General features: G+C 45.9%; 1 protein-coding gene across 1 annotated transcript; it reads left to right on the top strand.

Moving 5' to 3' along the window:
• The first annotated feature begins 231 nt into the window (after positions 1-231).
• On the top strand, positions 232-16526 carry Alg2 (alpha-1,3/1,6-mannosyltransferase Alg2). Its single transcript, XM_089553661.1, has 6 exons — positions 232-447; positions 4242-4426; positions 6213-6353; positions 9615-9804; positions 10688-10891; positions 13652-16526. Exons 1-6 carry the CDS (start codon positions 360-362, stop codon positions 14137-14139), a joined length of 1296 nt encoding a protein of 431 aa, XP_089409787.1. The 5' UTR covers positions 232-359; the 3' UTR covers positions 14140-16526.
• Positions 16527-16695: the final 169 nt, after the last annotated feature.

Raw genomic sequence — 16695 nt, forward strand, 5'->3', positions numbered from 1 at the left:
AGATGTTGCGTCATTCACAGTTTACTAACGTTACAGTCGCGGTAATTGTACCACTCCTTCCTCCATGTCGTTCCATAACAAAACAAGCTACGAGTGCGGAACTGTGCACTCAGAAAAATATTTATCACAACTTTATTAATAAAAAAATATTGTGCAAAATAAAAAGTACCATAATTTTTTCTTATTTATTTTTGTACAGAAATGTCACTTTTCACAAAAATAAAACAATAAATATTGGTCCACGTGAATTAATATGGCTGCGTCCACATCACCCATCGTTTAATCGGGAGTAGTTGGGAGGCTATGCTTCAGTGCGTCCAATTCGCTGCGTTTTCGGCGTGTGTTTGTGCTTAGCTGTCATGCCAGAATCCACCAAAGGAACCTCGCGCTCGTCAAGCGCAGGTGTGTCCACAAGCCTCGCGACGGATCGAAACAAGGATGACGGCGGTACGTGCCTTCATAGTTTACTGCTTGCAACGACGCCCCGTTGGCACTGCCTTGTCAGCGCCTTGTTAGCTGTCGCACGCGCGGCCGAATGGATTCGTTGAGTTCGGCATTGCTCGCGCAAGAAACCTATCGCAATGCCTGAAAGCGCGAAATATCGCAGTACGTCGGCCAAGTCGAGCATGCCACATAGTGAACGTCGCTTTTCTTGATTGTTAGGTTTGTTGTGCTTTTGTTTGGGGGAGCAGCAGTGTGAGCTTCCAGATTAATTTAGATCACCTGGGAGCTCAAAAGTGCACAGGCATTCCATTACATGAGCTTTTTTTTTTTTTTTGATATTGCCCCAACGAAATGCGTACGCCGCTCCGACACCGAACGCACGTTGACAGCATATTTACGCCCTTCCATATACGAGGAGCGCCACTAGATCACTAGAAAAAACCCTGTAGTCGGTACTTTTTTGGTTAGAACGCATTTTTTCAACGTCTGTTTTTCTTTCCGACCAGTGTAGTTGGATGCCTAGGTGGTGTCGGCATAGTTTCGAAATGCGCCTGTCTGTATCTCTGCGGGGTCATTTGTAGTATTTACGGCTCCAGTGCCGACGCATACGAATTTTGTCCTTCACGTTTGTGGGGCCGCAGTTCCAACGCTTAAAACGGGCTGATTGGATTACTGTTCACAGCGTTCAGTATCAACGGTCTACAGTTCAGATGTATGCACACCAGCAGTAAAAAGTTTATGGAATGCCAGTATTAGCGAAAAAAAGCTTAACTTCAGCGCTGTCTGTACGCAGCATGAACTATATATATTCAGCCTAATTCTGAATGCAGACTACTCAGCTCACCTTTAAAACTGCAGCAAATGCATTCATTGGTACAACCGTGAGTAGTATAAACGGGAACACGCATGCACCTGTGGCTGTTATAAAAATTCGGAGCATCGTCACTGTTGTGTGTCGGCTGTATCGGTCTGTATGCTGTCATTGTAGGCGCTGCTTTTGGAAGTTGTTACTGCTTTTAAAATTGGAGGCAAGTGCTAAGGGGCCATGCCTCCCCCAACTTTTACGTCACTCAGGGATGCCCTTGTATGTTCCATTTCATTTTTCGTTCACCTGTAGTAGGGCTAGAATCAAAACTGGGATATGCTCAGGACATTAGGCAATGCCAGATGCACCCACCTGAAGTGTTTATCCTAGTAAATATCGTTCACAGCCGGCGTGATAAATCAGCATAGATGAAACTCTAATGAATAGGTGCTGCTGTGATAATATCTCTGTATCTTTTAATATAGAAATATTTTTATTTATCAAATGATTACGTTGATTGATTGCCGGCAGCTAGCAGAGGACAAGGTTGTTTGGAGAAATATGGGGGTTGTCTTTGCCTTGCAGTGGCCGTAGTCAGGATGATGATGATGATGTCTGTGAGCTTGGTAGCACATCCTCTGTCATTTTGATGCAGGCAGATTTTGCCACTAGTAATTATATATAAAACTTGTTTTATCAATTTCTAGAGTCACATGTGTCTCAGAAACGAGACGTGATTCTAGGACCCCTCGGTTGTTTATCTGACGAATCCTGGCACTTCCATGTTGCAGCTTTGAACCATTGTGAGACTTCGTGCAAAATGTTGCATATGATTTTAAAAAATTAGTTGTTGGTGTTTTTTCATTTTAAAAGTAAAGAAGTGGCTTTCTTGAGACCTAGATACTATTCAGGAGGAAAAATGTTTTCTGAAAAGTGTTTGTTTCAAATCGAAATAGTGACCGCCAAATAGTGGCCAGAAGTGTGAAAGTCTATTGTATTACAATTTGTGCGTTCTTATTACGCGCTCGCCATGCTGTGGTGGCTCAGTGGTTACGGCGCTCGGCTGCGACCCGAAAGACGCGAGTTTGATCCCGGCCGCGGCGGTCGAATTTCGATGGGGGCGAAGTTCTAGAGGCCCGTGTACTGTGCGATGTCAGTGCAAGTTAAAGAACCCTAGGTGGTCGATATTTCTGGAGTCCTCACTGTGGCGTTCCTCATAGCCTGAGTTGCTTTAGGGCATTAAACCCCCATAAGCCAAACCAAAACCAACTGGTTGACTTTCATTTTATGGAAAAAAGAGAACCGGATATGATGTGAAAGCAGCGTTAACTGTAACAACACCACACCTTCATCCTTGGCAGCCCTGACATGTGCATAAATATTGCAGCTTCGTTTTGCAGAACCACACGGGCATGTATGCACCATCGAACTTTGCATCGATTGCCAGTACTGCAGGCATCATTTGTTCATACTAGACTTGTTCCCCTGCTAAAGAAAAAAGAAAAAAAAAGGCATGGGGCTTGTAATAATCCGGAATTTAGCTCTACAGCTAGGGAAAAAAAGCTGGGAAGCCTTTTGGCATTTGAGATGGTTTCAGTGCATTACTTGGGTTGAATAGGCTTTTAAAATTTAAGATTAGTGCCCTATGCGTGCACTTATTGTTTTTTTCCACCTCTGAAGCTGTGCACAGTACAGGGTGTTCCACGTAAGACTGTCGTCAATTTTTTAAAATAGGGTTTTTGAGTTAGAAGACCTCTTTTTTTTTCGGCATAGCATTGCCAGCAGTTTAGTGTATCAGAATACAGCTAAGATGTGATAACTAGCAGGCTGGTTAACTAATATTGAACAGTTAACTTTCTAACTATTGCAGTTTGAATTCTCATTTATTGAGAGGCCTGTACTCCCCCGTAAGTAATGTCCATATCAGTTCTTAGATTTAAAAAAAATGCCATTCTCGTCGCAGCTGCCCACTTGGAAATAATATGCATCTCAAGACAGCATTTACTACTATGACTCCACCTTGTAACAGTTTGTTTAACATACAGCTAGAGATAATGGTCAATAATTTTGGTCGGAAAGCCAGCAGGCTCCTGGTATTTTTTTTCACTCGTGAACCATATTGAAAATGGTAGCGTGTTGAGAAGGACAGTGCTAAATATGCTTGTCTTGGAGAATAAAAGTTTGTTGCCATTCTGAGCATAATATGTTTGTTAGCATGCAATATTTTGAAAGCTAGATGATGCTTGAAATTGGAATTCTCTTGAGAAGAATGCCAGGATGCAGCTTGCTTGTGCTCTGTGCATCACCACGTCATGTGTCACAGAAACTATGTAAATTGTGCTTCAGTTTTGCTAAAGTCAGATACAAGTCAAGAAAAATGCAGCTTTTTCCCGTCAAGGATCCCTATCCAGCCAATAACGTCAGCCTGTTCTCATGAACCTGATAGCATGGCAATGCAGGGAGGGGACTATCCCCAACAATACAGGAATGAATCTGCCAATGCCATTGACTCGAAGGGGGTCCTTTGACAGTGAAAATCCACTTTTTTTCTTGCCTTTTTTTCAACTATAGTGGATACGCAGTTCGCTCAGCATAACAGCAATGCATAGCCTTTATGGTAATCATTGTTCTTGTACTGCTGTACTCAGTTGCTGACCTGTTTACAGTATGATGAGTTACTGGATAATAGCAGGTAATAGGCTGATAACAGCCAAACTTGATTAGAAAGGACTTTATTACCTCTTGAATTTTGGCATCAGAAAGTTAGGTGGGCGGATAGATTAAGAGGTTTGCTGGGATACGGTGGCCGCAGCTGGCAAAGGACAGGTTTAATTGCAGAGACATGGGAGAGGCCTTTGCCCTGCAGTGGGCGTAGTCAGGCTGATGATGATGATAATAAAATTTTGGCGATTCTGGGCATCGCCATTTCTGTTGTATCTTTGCAGTGATGTGGCTTGGGTGTGTTATGCGTGACCTGTGTGTTCCCATGCAGGCGGAGGGGATGCTGTGGTGTCACGTGTATGCATGGTGCACCTGGACCTCGGGGTGGGCGGGGCTGAGCGGCTGATGGTAGACGCCGCTCTGGCACTGCGGTCTCGGGGCCACCCCGTCCACATTGTCACCACCCACCACGACCCAAAGCATTGCTTCCCCGAGACACTCGATGGCACGCTCGAGGTGTGTGGCACTTCTCTTGTTTAATTCACGCCTGGGCCGTTTTAGATTTCTGGAGGGTGACCTTGTTGAACGTCATGGTGACCTTTATGAAGGTCATGGCATCTCAACGCCGCTTCAGACCAGCCAGCAGGGACAAATATTTGTGTTAAATATGAATGCATGACGTGTACATTAGCAAGTGCATATTACAGATGCTCATTGCGGAAGTTAATGTTGAGTTTGGTGCATAAATATCCTACTTTAAATTTGCGTACATTGTATTGTTTGCAGACACGAATGTGTACCAGCACTGTTCTGCAGAGCTGAATTTTTCCATTTTGTAGGCCAGTCTGAAGAATCACAGTGACGTCATTAGACTATGTTACCCGAGATAGACTGGGGGCTAATAAAAAAAAAAAAGTGGCAGTGCTGTGAAAATTTTTCAAACTATTTTGACTATTAACCATCTGTCCTCCCACACATGTTGATGAAGATTCCTGGAATAAAATAACAATTCCGCTCTTATCTTTTTCATTTGGATTCCAATTGGATTTGCTCGCTTGATTTTGGCTCTGTCTAAGATGTGCTCTTTATCTTAGCAGAAGATAAGAATAATGGAATGAAGTTGAGGGAAATGATTTATTGTTGTATATTTGCCCATTTTGTTTAATGTATTCTTTACTTTCAAATACAGGCCTCATCATTACTTCTGGGCCCAGTTCAGTGGTCCACTACTGTGCCCAGTGCAGATGTGAATACTATCGCTACTCCTCACTTGAGTACATAGGTGTATAGGCATTGCTGCTTTCAGTGTTACCTTTGCAGTTGTGGGAGTCACTGTAAATGAGCTAGTCTATCTTCAGATGCATTGTAACTGAGTCATCTTATCTGCTGCCCCACTGTATATGTGCTTGTACTTGTGATCCTCGTATTGGCAGGATATTGCGTGACCCTTTGTATGAGGCAAAGAGCTGAACAAATATTGTGCAATAACTGTAGAGTACCCTACTTTCGCCATTGTGATGCTTTAGCTGCGTGCTTATTCCTTGATTTTGGGTTGTCGTGCCTGAACAGGTAGTTGGTGAAGCTAGTGTAGGTTGCCTACTTTTAACCCAATAGTGTTGAAGGCCCCGTTACGCAGAAAACCCAGCGCTGGCATTGTGGGCGAAAAACGATGGGCATGCTTCTGGCAGGTGGTCCCCCGAGAGCAACATAGGAGGCAGGTGGGCAACCTAGGTCACGTGACCGTGGCAGTTAAATGTTGCAATTAGTCACACGGGAAGAGCAACCTGGGCAGCACGAGGTCCACCGCTGGTAGCACCTGCCATCGCAGGGCAGTGGTGCATCGCTTAACCGCTGCACCACTGCGCCAGGAGGGGTACGAGGAGAAATCTATGAATGTGAAGTAGAGAATGACCTTCTGCGTATATAGGAATTAACCAATTATTGCACTATTATGTCACACCCTTAAGGTGAAGCTTAAGTGTCTCCTCCAATTTTTGACATCTGTGTTGCTTGCATGGGAAAGGAATAAAGCATGTTTATTTCAAGGCTTCATGAGCAGCACTTGAAGGTGTGAGCTTATGTGGCTCGGTGCCTGAAAGATTGCTTTCTCACTGCATGAGTTTGAAAATTTGGTTGCGAACAGACGAAGCTTTGATCTTTTCTAAGCAGTAACCACCACTTCTTCTTCCTAATACATCCATGAGCAAATTGGGGTATTTCTGAAGAATAAAAATTTGTGTGGTGTGCTAAGTAAGTTGTGAATTCTGCTTTCTGCGTGTATTAATGACTTATCCCTTTGCAGGTGACCACAGTGTGTGACTGGCTGCCCCGGTCTATCCTGGGGCGCCTGTATGCCCTGTGCTCATACTTGCGCATGGTGTTAGCCGCCATCTACCTAGTCTGGTTCAGTGATCTTCAGCCTGATGTCATCATATGTGACCAAGTGAGGGGGAATCTTCTTTCTTGCAGTGCTGATTATTTCGAGGTGCTGAAATTGTATGCAGGTACAGCTCACATTTCTTCTCCTGTTGAGAGTACGTTAGCAGTCTAATCTGCGCAGATGGTAAACAGAAAAAATGATCTGCTGATTTCATGAGTAAAAGAAAATGAATTCACTTGAACAGTATTAATTTGTGTGAAGTTGTGTGTGAATAAACTGTTGGGAAAACACAGAATGAAATGGAAAGAAAGAATGGAACTGAAAAAAAGTACAGGCAGCTTGCTGCTTTTGGAGGCCGTAAGAGGAGCTGAACCAGAGGCTGGTGTAACGGGCAAAGCACAGTATAGGCGTCCTGTTCCATTTTGAAAATTAGAAACGATCGGATGTAGTTGTAGGTGTTTTGTCCTACGGATATCTCATTTAGCCCATCAAGGATGGTGTCAAAGCTGACATTGTCAAAGATCTATACCTCATCGGATGTGATGCCCTGAAACATAATGATAGCTCTCCTGTCCCTTAGGAACGATCGGATGTAGTTGGGCGTTTCTTGAGCCCAGAGGAAACCTGTTCCTTCCAAAGCTTAAAAAAAACTTGTAGAAAAGTTACTTAACATTATTAAGCAAACAAGGGAAGGGGAATGAGGGGCTCGTTATAAATATGAAAGAAGCCAACAGCCACAGAAACCAAGGGGCACAGGGGATTTTTCAATTTTTATTTATTTATTTTGTGGTGTTGATCAATTTAGAATATTACTGAACATGTTATCGCTTAAAGATAATTGATTAGAAAAGCAGAAGAAAAAATAACCACATGCCGCCGGTGGGATCCGAACCCGCGACCTCCGAATTACGCGTCCAGTGCTCTACCTCTGAGCTACGGCGACGGCTGTCAAACCTTCTGCTTTCGGGGGTATTTATGTTTGCAAGTAACCTAACCTTGAGAGTGTTCATCAGTGCCACCCACGTTGATAAGCAGCGGACGTAGAACGTCCTGAGTTACCGCAGGTGTGACGTAGAACGTTATCGAACGGAGAGGGTGGAAGCTGCGTGATAACCCTCTTATGCTTCCATCGGCGTCAAGGCTGCCAGAACCGAGGCCCTCGCTAAGCAATTAAGCAAACAAGGGAAGGAATTGTCAAACAAGGAATTGTCATTCTGTTCATATAGACATACCACTTGAAAGGGGCTTGTGGGGCTTTAGCAATGCTGTTCATTGCATCACTGCACCTCTGCTTAAGTAGGCTTTGAATCACATGTGTAACCCTAGACCTGTGCCCGCCGTAGTGGCCCAGTGGTTAGTTCACTCTCCTACTGAGCCGGACTTCCCGTTGCACCTCTTTCTTCCTTTCTTCTCTCACTCCCTCCTTTATCCCTTCCCTTAAGGCATGGTTCAGGTGTGCACCATGATGTGAGACAGACACTGTGCCATTTCCTTTCCTCAAAAACCAATTTTCAGTACCTAGACCTGTCCTGACTCATGCTAACCTTGGCTCACTTAGACCTACCCACACTTGTATGTAGGCAGATTCACTGAGGTGCACTTGGTTCAGATATGTGTGGCTGTAAACCTAAATGAATCTTAAGTGAATGAACTCTGTGAGTGATTGTTAGGAATGTGGGTGTTGAATAGGCCTGTCATGTGTCTCAGAATTTGATCAGTGTTCTAAAGTACATATGTATGGATCCATTATATTGCCGCAAATTTTTTTATTATTCTGTTTCCCTTTTTTTTTCCCGGGGGAAAAATATTTGGAGTTCATTGAGAGCACTACGATGCTTGTCCTGTCCCTGACCACAATGACTGGTACCATTTTTGGTCGCTCGCTTACCAAGCCCCCTCACTTCTCCAATTCCCCTCAGCAGATTGCCTGCTTTGTTTTGTTTCTTTAGGATCAAGGCCTATTACTGTCTTGAGTGGAGTCTTAGGTCTGCCAGGATAGCCTTTCTGGATAAAGGAGCATTGAGAAAGCGTTGTGAAGATCCAAGATGCATTGTTTGCACTGATATAAGAGTTAAACTGGACAGTCGCACTTCATGTGGACGTTGGAAACTCTCCCCTGCAGTAGAAAAACCTGTGACCTCCATAAACGAAAAGTCTGAAGGGCATCTCTGAGCCCATTTTGACCACACTTGGAATAAATGGGGCCATAAAGCAAAAAAAATGGGGGGTGAAGGTGACCTTAAAACTAGGTAGCGGCCAGCCAAGCGTGCACCAATAATGCTAATCAACAATGTCAACAAGGTCAGTCAATGTATTTTTGATCCACTGGGCAAACTGTCTAGAGTGGAAGGAGTAGGTAGTGTGTTTGGAGTGAGAAACGTACAGCGGTTAAAGTGAAATTGCTGTGCATGATTAGTGATCAACCAACAGATTTATAGTTCGAATGTCTTGCTGGCCTAGCCAATCATGCAACGTGCGTGACCTGGCCAATCAGTTCTCCATGATGTTTCTTGCCTGTACATCATGCAGGCAGCATGCGCACTGCTAACAGTGCAGTTAATACCAGTGCCTTGATACGTTCTGCGTGCACATACTCTCTTCCTCGCTGCATGGGCCCTGGAATGACAGATGATGTTGTCGAATCCATACGCATGATCAAACGTGTTTGGATTGGTGGCAACTGGTGGTTGATGCACAGCTCACCGGACCTAATGTCACTGAGATGGCTTCGTTGATTAGGACTATGACAGCAACATCGCAGAACCACGAACTGACGAAACCATTGTATTTAAAGTGCGACCACTCCCGGGTTGCTATGGATCTGATGAAGACTGTAACGAGGAGGGTGACCTACCGCCAGACTCGCTTTGAACACTTAACCACAATCAACTATATTGTGTCCTAGCAGATTGTTGGCAGCTGGGTCGTGAGGAGCCCCTGCCCACGCTAGAAACATGCGACGCACGGAGATAGGGGCCGGCTTTAAAGAAAGAAGCACACGAAGCACTCGTTAAAGAAATAGATGCCACTTTCTTCTGTCTTTACATTTTTGGATATAATGTGTGAGTTCTACTTGCTACGAACTTTGGATACAACCAACACAATCCACACGACCATTGGGTTCGTCATAAGTGGGCTTGACTGTGTAACACGAAATGAGAAGTGATTGGTAATGCCACTCGGGTTTCGTGCTCTCACCCACACATGGTGAAGAAATGTGCATATTTTGATTCTTAGCACTGCGTTTCACTCCCTAGCTACTGCGCACTAACCAGCAAAGCACTCGTATCACAAAGTCTTAACAGTTTTCCTCGTGACGTGCAGGTGTCGGCGTGTGTGCCGATTCTGCGGATGTGCCGCAATGCTCGCGTCGTGTTCTACTGCCACTTCCCCGACCTGATGCTGTCCAAGCCGGGTGGCCTGCTGAAGCGCATCTACCGGTGGCCAATCGATGCGCTCGAGCAGTGGAGTACAGGCTGCGCGCATCGTGTGCTGGTCAACAGCCGCTTCACCGGTGAGTCCTTGCATTGTCACCAGCAGTGACCTGAATGAATGGCATGTCTAGGCTGCAGTGCAGCATATGGATCTGCTCAGATGAGTCAGGTTGGCGGTAGCGGCAGTGGTGTCTCGTTTTCACATGTGCAGCCTTGCTCAAAAGTCTTCAGGCCGTGCAGTTTGCTTTTGCGATGCATAGTGGCGCCTCCTTACAGCACCTCCGAGGAGCAAGGAGTGCCAGTGAACAAAAAATAAAAATTGGTTATCAGAACTCACAGCCGTCTACATAACTGTCTCCGCACTCGTCCTCCAACAACTTTACATTTGCGGCATTCTACATCACCATCAGCTGGTACACACTACATGCAAATTGTCATTGGAGAGTTTCATCATACCCAAACCTACGATTTGTTTGTGATCTACTGCCACTTCCACGGAGCTGACCGTGCATAGTGTGTTTATTCTTACAAAAGCAGTGCCTACCATTTTCTTGATAAACGGTGAAATGTTTGTTTATGCTACAACAGTGTCATATTTTAGGAAATGTGTGTGCTGACCAGTGTTCAAAGGGGCTTTGAACATGTTATGACAGTCAGAAAAAATCGCAAATGCCTCCACAAAGCTGTTAAACTCTTTGGTATTCTTCCCCATGCACTGCATTAGTTTTCAATCCCGCTGCTGCATAAGCTTGACAAAAGCTGACCAAGAGCAGCGACATGCAATGCAGACTTTTGCTGCCTCGCCAGGCTGGCATTAATGTGTCATCTTTTTGCAAGTACACACTAAGGCGTCGGAAATACTGCCTTAGCAATGTGTATGCCTTATCAAGGGCGAAGAAGCACATCAGTGCGGGTGATTGAGGTTGCTGTAAGCTGCGTGTCTTGTGCTTACTGTGGTTTCAGGGGAAGTGTTCCGGCAGGCGTTCCCTCGGCTGTCCCACGTGCCTCTGCGCGTCCTCTACCCAACAGCGAGCCTGTCGTCTGTGGAGCGCCCCCTAGAGGGCACCCTGGAAGAATTGGGCATAGACAAGCCCCAGGGGGCCCTCTTCCTCTCGCTGAACCGCTTCGAGCGCAAGAAGAACCTGGCCCTGGCACTCAAGGCTGTTGGTGAGTGTGATCGCTCGGTATCCTGGCTGGTGTACGTAGTGCCTCTTGCTTTGTACAGGCTCTAATATAGGACCCTGTTCAGTTTCCAAGCTGATCTACGTAGTGCCCCTTGCTTTGTACAGACTCTAGTATAGAACCCTGTAGTTAATAGTTTGTAGAGCTAGCGATTTTCCTGCATCTGTTGTGTCCAAGTCACGGAGGGGTAAATGGTGAAAAGATCCATGGAAGTCGACACGCACAAACTCATGCTGTTCAATCAAGAAATTTCAGAATGCGAAGGAAAAGTTTCTCTTGGTTCATTAGTCTGTCAAAACTGTGAGCAGATAGTGAGGATGTTGCATTCATATACAGTAGAAACTCACTGATACGATCTTGGCTGCTCTGCATAGTGCCTCTTACTTTGTTCTAGCGATTTTTCTGTTACTCTTGCATCCAAGTCATGTAGGGGTAAATGGTAAAAAAGATCCATGGAAGTTGACGTGCACAAACACATACTGTTCAGTCAAGAAATTTCAAAATACAAAGGAAAAGTTTCTCTTGGTTCATTAGTTTGTCAAAACTGTGAGCAGCCAGTGGGGATGTTGCGTTCATATGCAGTAGAAACTAACTGAAACATTGTCAGTTGGTACGCTCAGTATTGTGGGCATTAAAAATGTCCCATTAAGTTACTAGTTTTTGTTCGGTTACGTTCCCGCAAAACACGATTTCCTAGCAACTGTGTTCAAAATTTCGGCAAAATGTGGCTGTATATTACGTTGGGCGGCCAACAGCAGATGTGAAAACATACGAGGGAGCAGTACATATAAGGGAGCAGTGGGTACGCGGCACGAAGAGCAGGATCGCTGTGACAGTCAGCTGTCGAGGCGGCTTCCTCGCGGTGCATTTGTGCAAAGGGGCACAAATCTGAAAACAATGCGATTCTTGCTACCTTCGCCATTGCTATTGATGGACCAGATATGTTCTGAATTTCCTTCCACCCTAAGGACAATGCATATGCGGCCTGAATTGTGCAGGCACTAGAAAAAGAGCTGTTGAGACCTTGTCCTAAGGAATGCTCCCAAGAAATAAGTGCCTTTGTATCTCATTCAGAAGCTGTATTCTGCCAGATCTCTGGGTAATGTTTTTTTTCCCTCCAGGTCTTTTATGCGTAGCATATTGCAATCACTCACTTGGGCGCAGCCGGGCAGCCACCAAACCACGTGATGTGATGTCACGTGGTTTGGTGACGTGACGTCACCACGTGACATGAAAAAAGAAAAAAGAAAAACAATAAAAAATGAAAAAAAGGATGCCTGAACATGGTGGCGGTTGCCACCGCCCCGTTTCAAAGGGGGCGCTCCTATCCATTCATCCATCCATCCATACGTCACGGAGGAAAAGCTGCTGAGAAAATCGAGCGCCGCCAAGCAATACCTCGCGCAAAAAGACCGCGCAATATGCAACGCGTTCTTGGCTTAACCAAGCTAAGCCTGGGCATCTTTTTTTTTTTTAACATGTCTTTGTCGGACTCTTAGGTGATTTAACAACACGCTGTCCTGAACAATACGTTTTTTCCCCTCCAAGTTTTTTTTTTAACACTTCAACGGAGTTCTGCTCCCCTTGTCCCCTTGAAGGAAATTGTCCAGCCATGGTGGCCAAACCTTCTGTGCCCCCTTTGATGCAGTCATTGCTTTTCTGAAGTAACCATTAGTAGGGTAGCAGCATGAAGCCACTGTGCTGTTCTACTTTTGTTTTGTTTTTTCATGAAAAGTATCAACACAAGCTAATGAAGCAAAAATTTTGAAACACCCGCTTAGCCTGTGGAAACACCACACTGCCTTTCTGCAATCACAGTCACAAGACTTCTAGACAGTTGGTGGCACTGGTTCATGGAGGTTTCTGAGCTCAATTAGCAATATGACCTGGCATTTTCACTCACACCATCATAGATACCTGAGGAAAAAACTGCCTCTCCCGTAACTGAGAGTAGAGTAAGCATGAAATGTTTATGGGCATAACACATTGGTTGTAGATGGTACTAGTCAAAATCTTGAAATGGGTCTAGTGTTCAACGTACCACACCACACCACACATACTGTGCACTGGTCGATGTGGACGCAATCGTTTCCTGTGGGTGTCTGAGGAATCTCTTCCACCCTGCCTCGTCAGCTGTATCCAGTTTCTGTCAGGCTCCATTGCTCAGCTTAAGCAGCTGTGACGGTGGCGGCATTGAAATGCAGGACGATGCAGAAGCGTACGCGGACACGACGAGATGCTGGCCTGACAAGAATGTGTATGCAGCGCGTTCAAATACTCCGCGAGCGTGTATACATCTGCCTGCCAAAGGGGGAAACATCATGAGCTGAAGGCCCAGCAGCCGGTCATTTACATGTGTGAGTGTGGGACCGCAGCGCCATCCTTGCGGATGCCGCGGAAGCAGTTTTTCCGCCGAAAGCCCTTCTCGCCCTGGAGCTTCCCTCTTGCTCTAAGCGGCCCTCTCTCTTAGAGAGTCTCGTTAAATCTCGTACGGTGCCCGGATGTTCTCGTTTCAGTGCCCGGATGAGTGAAATTCAGTGCTGACAACAGGAGCTAGAAGCATTTCATGCTTAATACCCCTACTAATTGCTTTTTCTGTGTGATAGACTGTCCGGGCTATCTCGCCACTTAGCTACATGGGAAGCCTCTCCGCTTTGCCCCGAGTTTGCGGTAGTGTACTGAAAGTTTTGCTGAACTACGTGGCCTGGGTGCGAAGCTAAGCTTGGCGTTCCGCCCGTCATGCAGAGCTGGCGTCTCGCGAGGTTCCGGTGCACCTGATCATGGCTGGCGGCTACGACCCCGAGTGCCGCGAGAACGTGGAGCACTGGGACGAGCTGGTGTCGCTGGCCGAGCAGCTGGGTGTGGGCCAGCGTGTGAGCTTCGTGCGGTCGCCCAGCGAGGCAGCCAAGCGGCTGCTGCTGCACACCTGTCGCGCCGTGGTGTACACGCCGGCGGGCGAACACTTCGGCATCGTGCCCGTCGAGGCCATGTGCATGCGCCGCGCGGTGGTGGCCTGCGACAGCGGCGGACCCACCGAGACGGTGCTCCATGGCGAGACGGGTCTGCTGTGTGCGCCCACGCCCGAGGCGTTTGCCGCGGCGCTCGTGCGCCTCGCGCGAGACCGCAGCCTGGCACAAGAGATGGGAGAGCGCGGCAGGGAGCGGGCCGAGGCGCTCTTCTCCTGGGATCGCTTTGTGCGCGAGCTGCACCAGGTGGTGTTCGACGAGGAGTGATGTGAACTGCAGTGGCGGCAACCCTGCACGCACTTGCCACGTCTGGTTTCCAAGAGCGGCCGACTTCTTGTGGTTTTTTAGGGTACTCTGGTATTCAAAGTGTGTTTCAACTGCACACTTGCCGGTGCTGGACACTAGGCAAGTGTTGGGAAACGCTATGCTAAGTTCCGAGGAATGCGCAATGATGGAGTGCGTAGGTAGTCGACATACTTTTATATTGAAGACATGCTTAAAGTCGCCCTGTTTTTTGTGCGCATTTTTATGCTGCCAGCATGACACAGTGCTGAGAAATAACCCTTTACAGTCCATTAATAGCATCTGTAGCCCACAGCTGTGCAACTGATTGGAGGTTATGTTTTCCGGTGCATGACACGGGCACAACTTGGCTACCATGAAGGCAAGACAGCTACACAAGCGTCTTTGTTTCCAGCACAAAAACTAAGGGCAGGTAGCATATCTTAAGGCTGGGCTTCTGTGTGCTGTTTTGTCATCATGATGAGCCCAGAAGCAGTCCTAAGTGCTCGTTAAGGTTGGGGATTTCAGGTGACCAGTACAAGACACTTATAGCTGTTGTAAACTTCAGAAAAAACAGTGATATTCTTTGAGACTGGCAGTTTCATTTTCCCAATGTGCTTTGTCTTCGAGTGCTTCTATTCTTGTAGCCCTGTGCTTTTGCTTTGGGGGCTGTATTCAGAGGTGTTGAAATTGGGCCATTGCATAAGAGCACTAGATGCAAATTTTTCCCGGTGCAAGCCATCTTGTCATGTTTGTTGTTGTTTCTGTTCACTTTCCCATGGCCAAATATATGTTGGTTAACACAAACCAAACTGCCAGCACTACACTCTTTACCTTTCTGTGCGAGGTGCAGCTACAAGTGCTCGTCGGACTGTATTCTAATTTTTATCATCAGTGATTAGAGTAACTGATTTCATGCCAAACTGTGGAGTCCAGCGAAGCAAATCACAGCTCACGCAATTGCCCGCATTCCCTGACAGACACTGAACAGTTGGCTCTTTTCAGCACAGAATCCTTATCACCTGGATGAAAGCAATGTGTTGAAACCTGCTGTCCCCCTTGCTTTCATTTTAATCTTGCCAAAGTTGTCCTGCGTGTCACGGCGACTTTACGTGCATAAGCTTTTCACACTTGCAATGTTGAACATTACTGTGCTATAGTTGTGCTGCTGCGGTAATCCCACCAGCCTCTGTTTCCTAGTGCTTCAAACACATTCTGAGTGCATGTGGTCAATGTAAAGAGAAAGCGTCCAGTCTAAATTTCATTAAACTTCCGGTTGGGCGAGTTGGCAGTTCACCTTGATGTAGAAGGGTTTATACCACAAACAAAGACACGGACAAGAGAGAGGAAACACGCACAAAGAATCTAAATTATTGCCGGTTAATGTTAGAAGCATTGAATGCCATTAGAACTGTGTAGTGTTTTCGAACTCCTCCCCAATGATTCTGCCTCCTATTTATTGCAGGCATAAATCTTTGGTCATGTGATGTGTGTGTTGCTTTACTTTGCTTTTGATGCAGAAACAATTTTGATTTTTTACTACATTACTTGAGAGCATAACATAGCCTGCAGCATTTTTTTTTTTTACTTGCATACATCGCATGGCACTGTTGCTTCGCCTGCGTAAATCTGTGTAACTGTGCAAAATGCCAATATTTACCTTATGTGTAAAGTATTCCATGCACTGTGGACGCTTCACTGCAAGATATTCCTGCTCAATGAGCAAAGCGGACTGCTCTGATCTCAGTTTTAGTCTTGAATTCAAATGAGTACAGAACCGTTCCAGCTTTCTGGAGTTCTAGAATGGAATTTGTATAGAATTGGCCTATTTAGTTGTGTTTAAGTGGCAGTGGGAGTAAATTCGTTTCTTATGTCCCTGTTGAGCACTCCTGTGTAACCTAACCGGTGTTAAGCTGGCACTTGGATCACTCTGAGCTGTGAACCCAGTGTTAGCACACAAATTAAAGAGGGCTTGCATGTTAAAAGCAGCCAGTTTGAGTCTTGTTTCTTTTCTGGAGATATCTTGCCAGAAGTTTACAGACAACTGTTTTCTTTGCAGCGGTTCCTGATACACCAAATGCTTTTCATTTCACCCCTCACTTGCTCTTATACATTCCATCACTGCGTGGTCTTGCTTTGCAAAGTATTGTTGTCATTTCGAGCGTTCGTCTGTACACTGTCAGATGCTGGCTGCCAAAGAGAGATTCGAATGACAAATGTCATGCGTGAATGAGCCAGAAAGAATGGAAGCGCACAGGAAACCTTGCGTGTGATCCACTCTTCTTGGCTGGCTGCATATTTGGGCAGTGTGGGGAACCCTGAATGAGAGTAATCCACACCTTGCATGAAATAAAGTATATATCCCACACCGACTTTCGTCTTTTTGTAAGCAGTACATTACAGAATTCCTGAAAATTATTTTATTTTAATGGCACAAGTGCAGTTTAACCAAAGGGTGCCAGGGCTAATACGTTGTGTGTTTGCAAGAGTTGGAGACCCATTTTCCCAATCATTTCACTACATAGAAGCCGAGCAGGCCAT

This window comes from Amblyomma mixtum, chromosome 1 (assembly GCF_055824585.1).
Source record: "Amblyomma mixtum isolate Tamu chromosome 1, ASM5582458v1, whole genome shotgun sequence".
NCBI classification, from domain to species: domain Eukaryota; kingdom Metazoa; phylum Arthropoda; class Arachnida; order Ixodida; family Ixodidae; genus Amblyomma; species Amblyomma mixtum.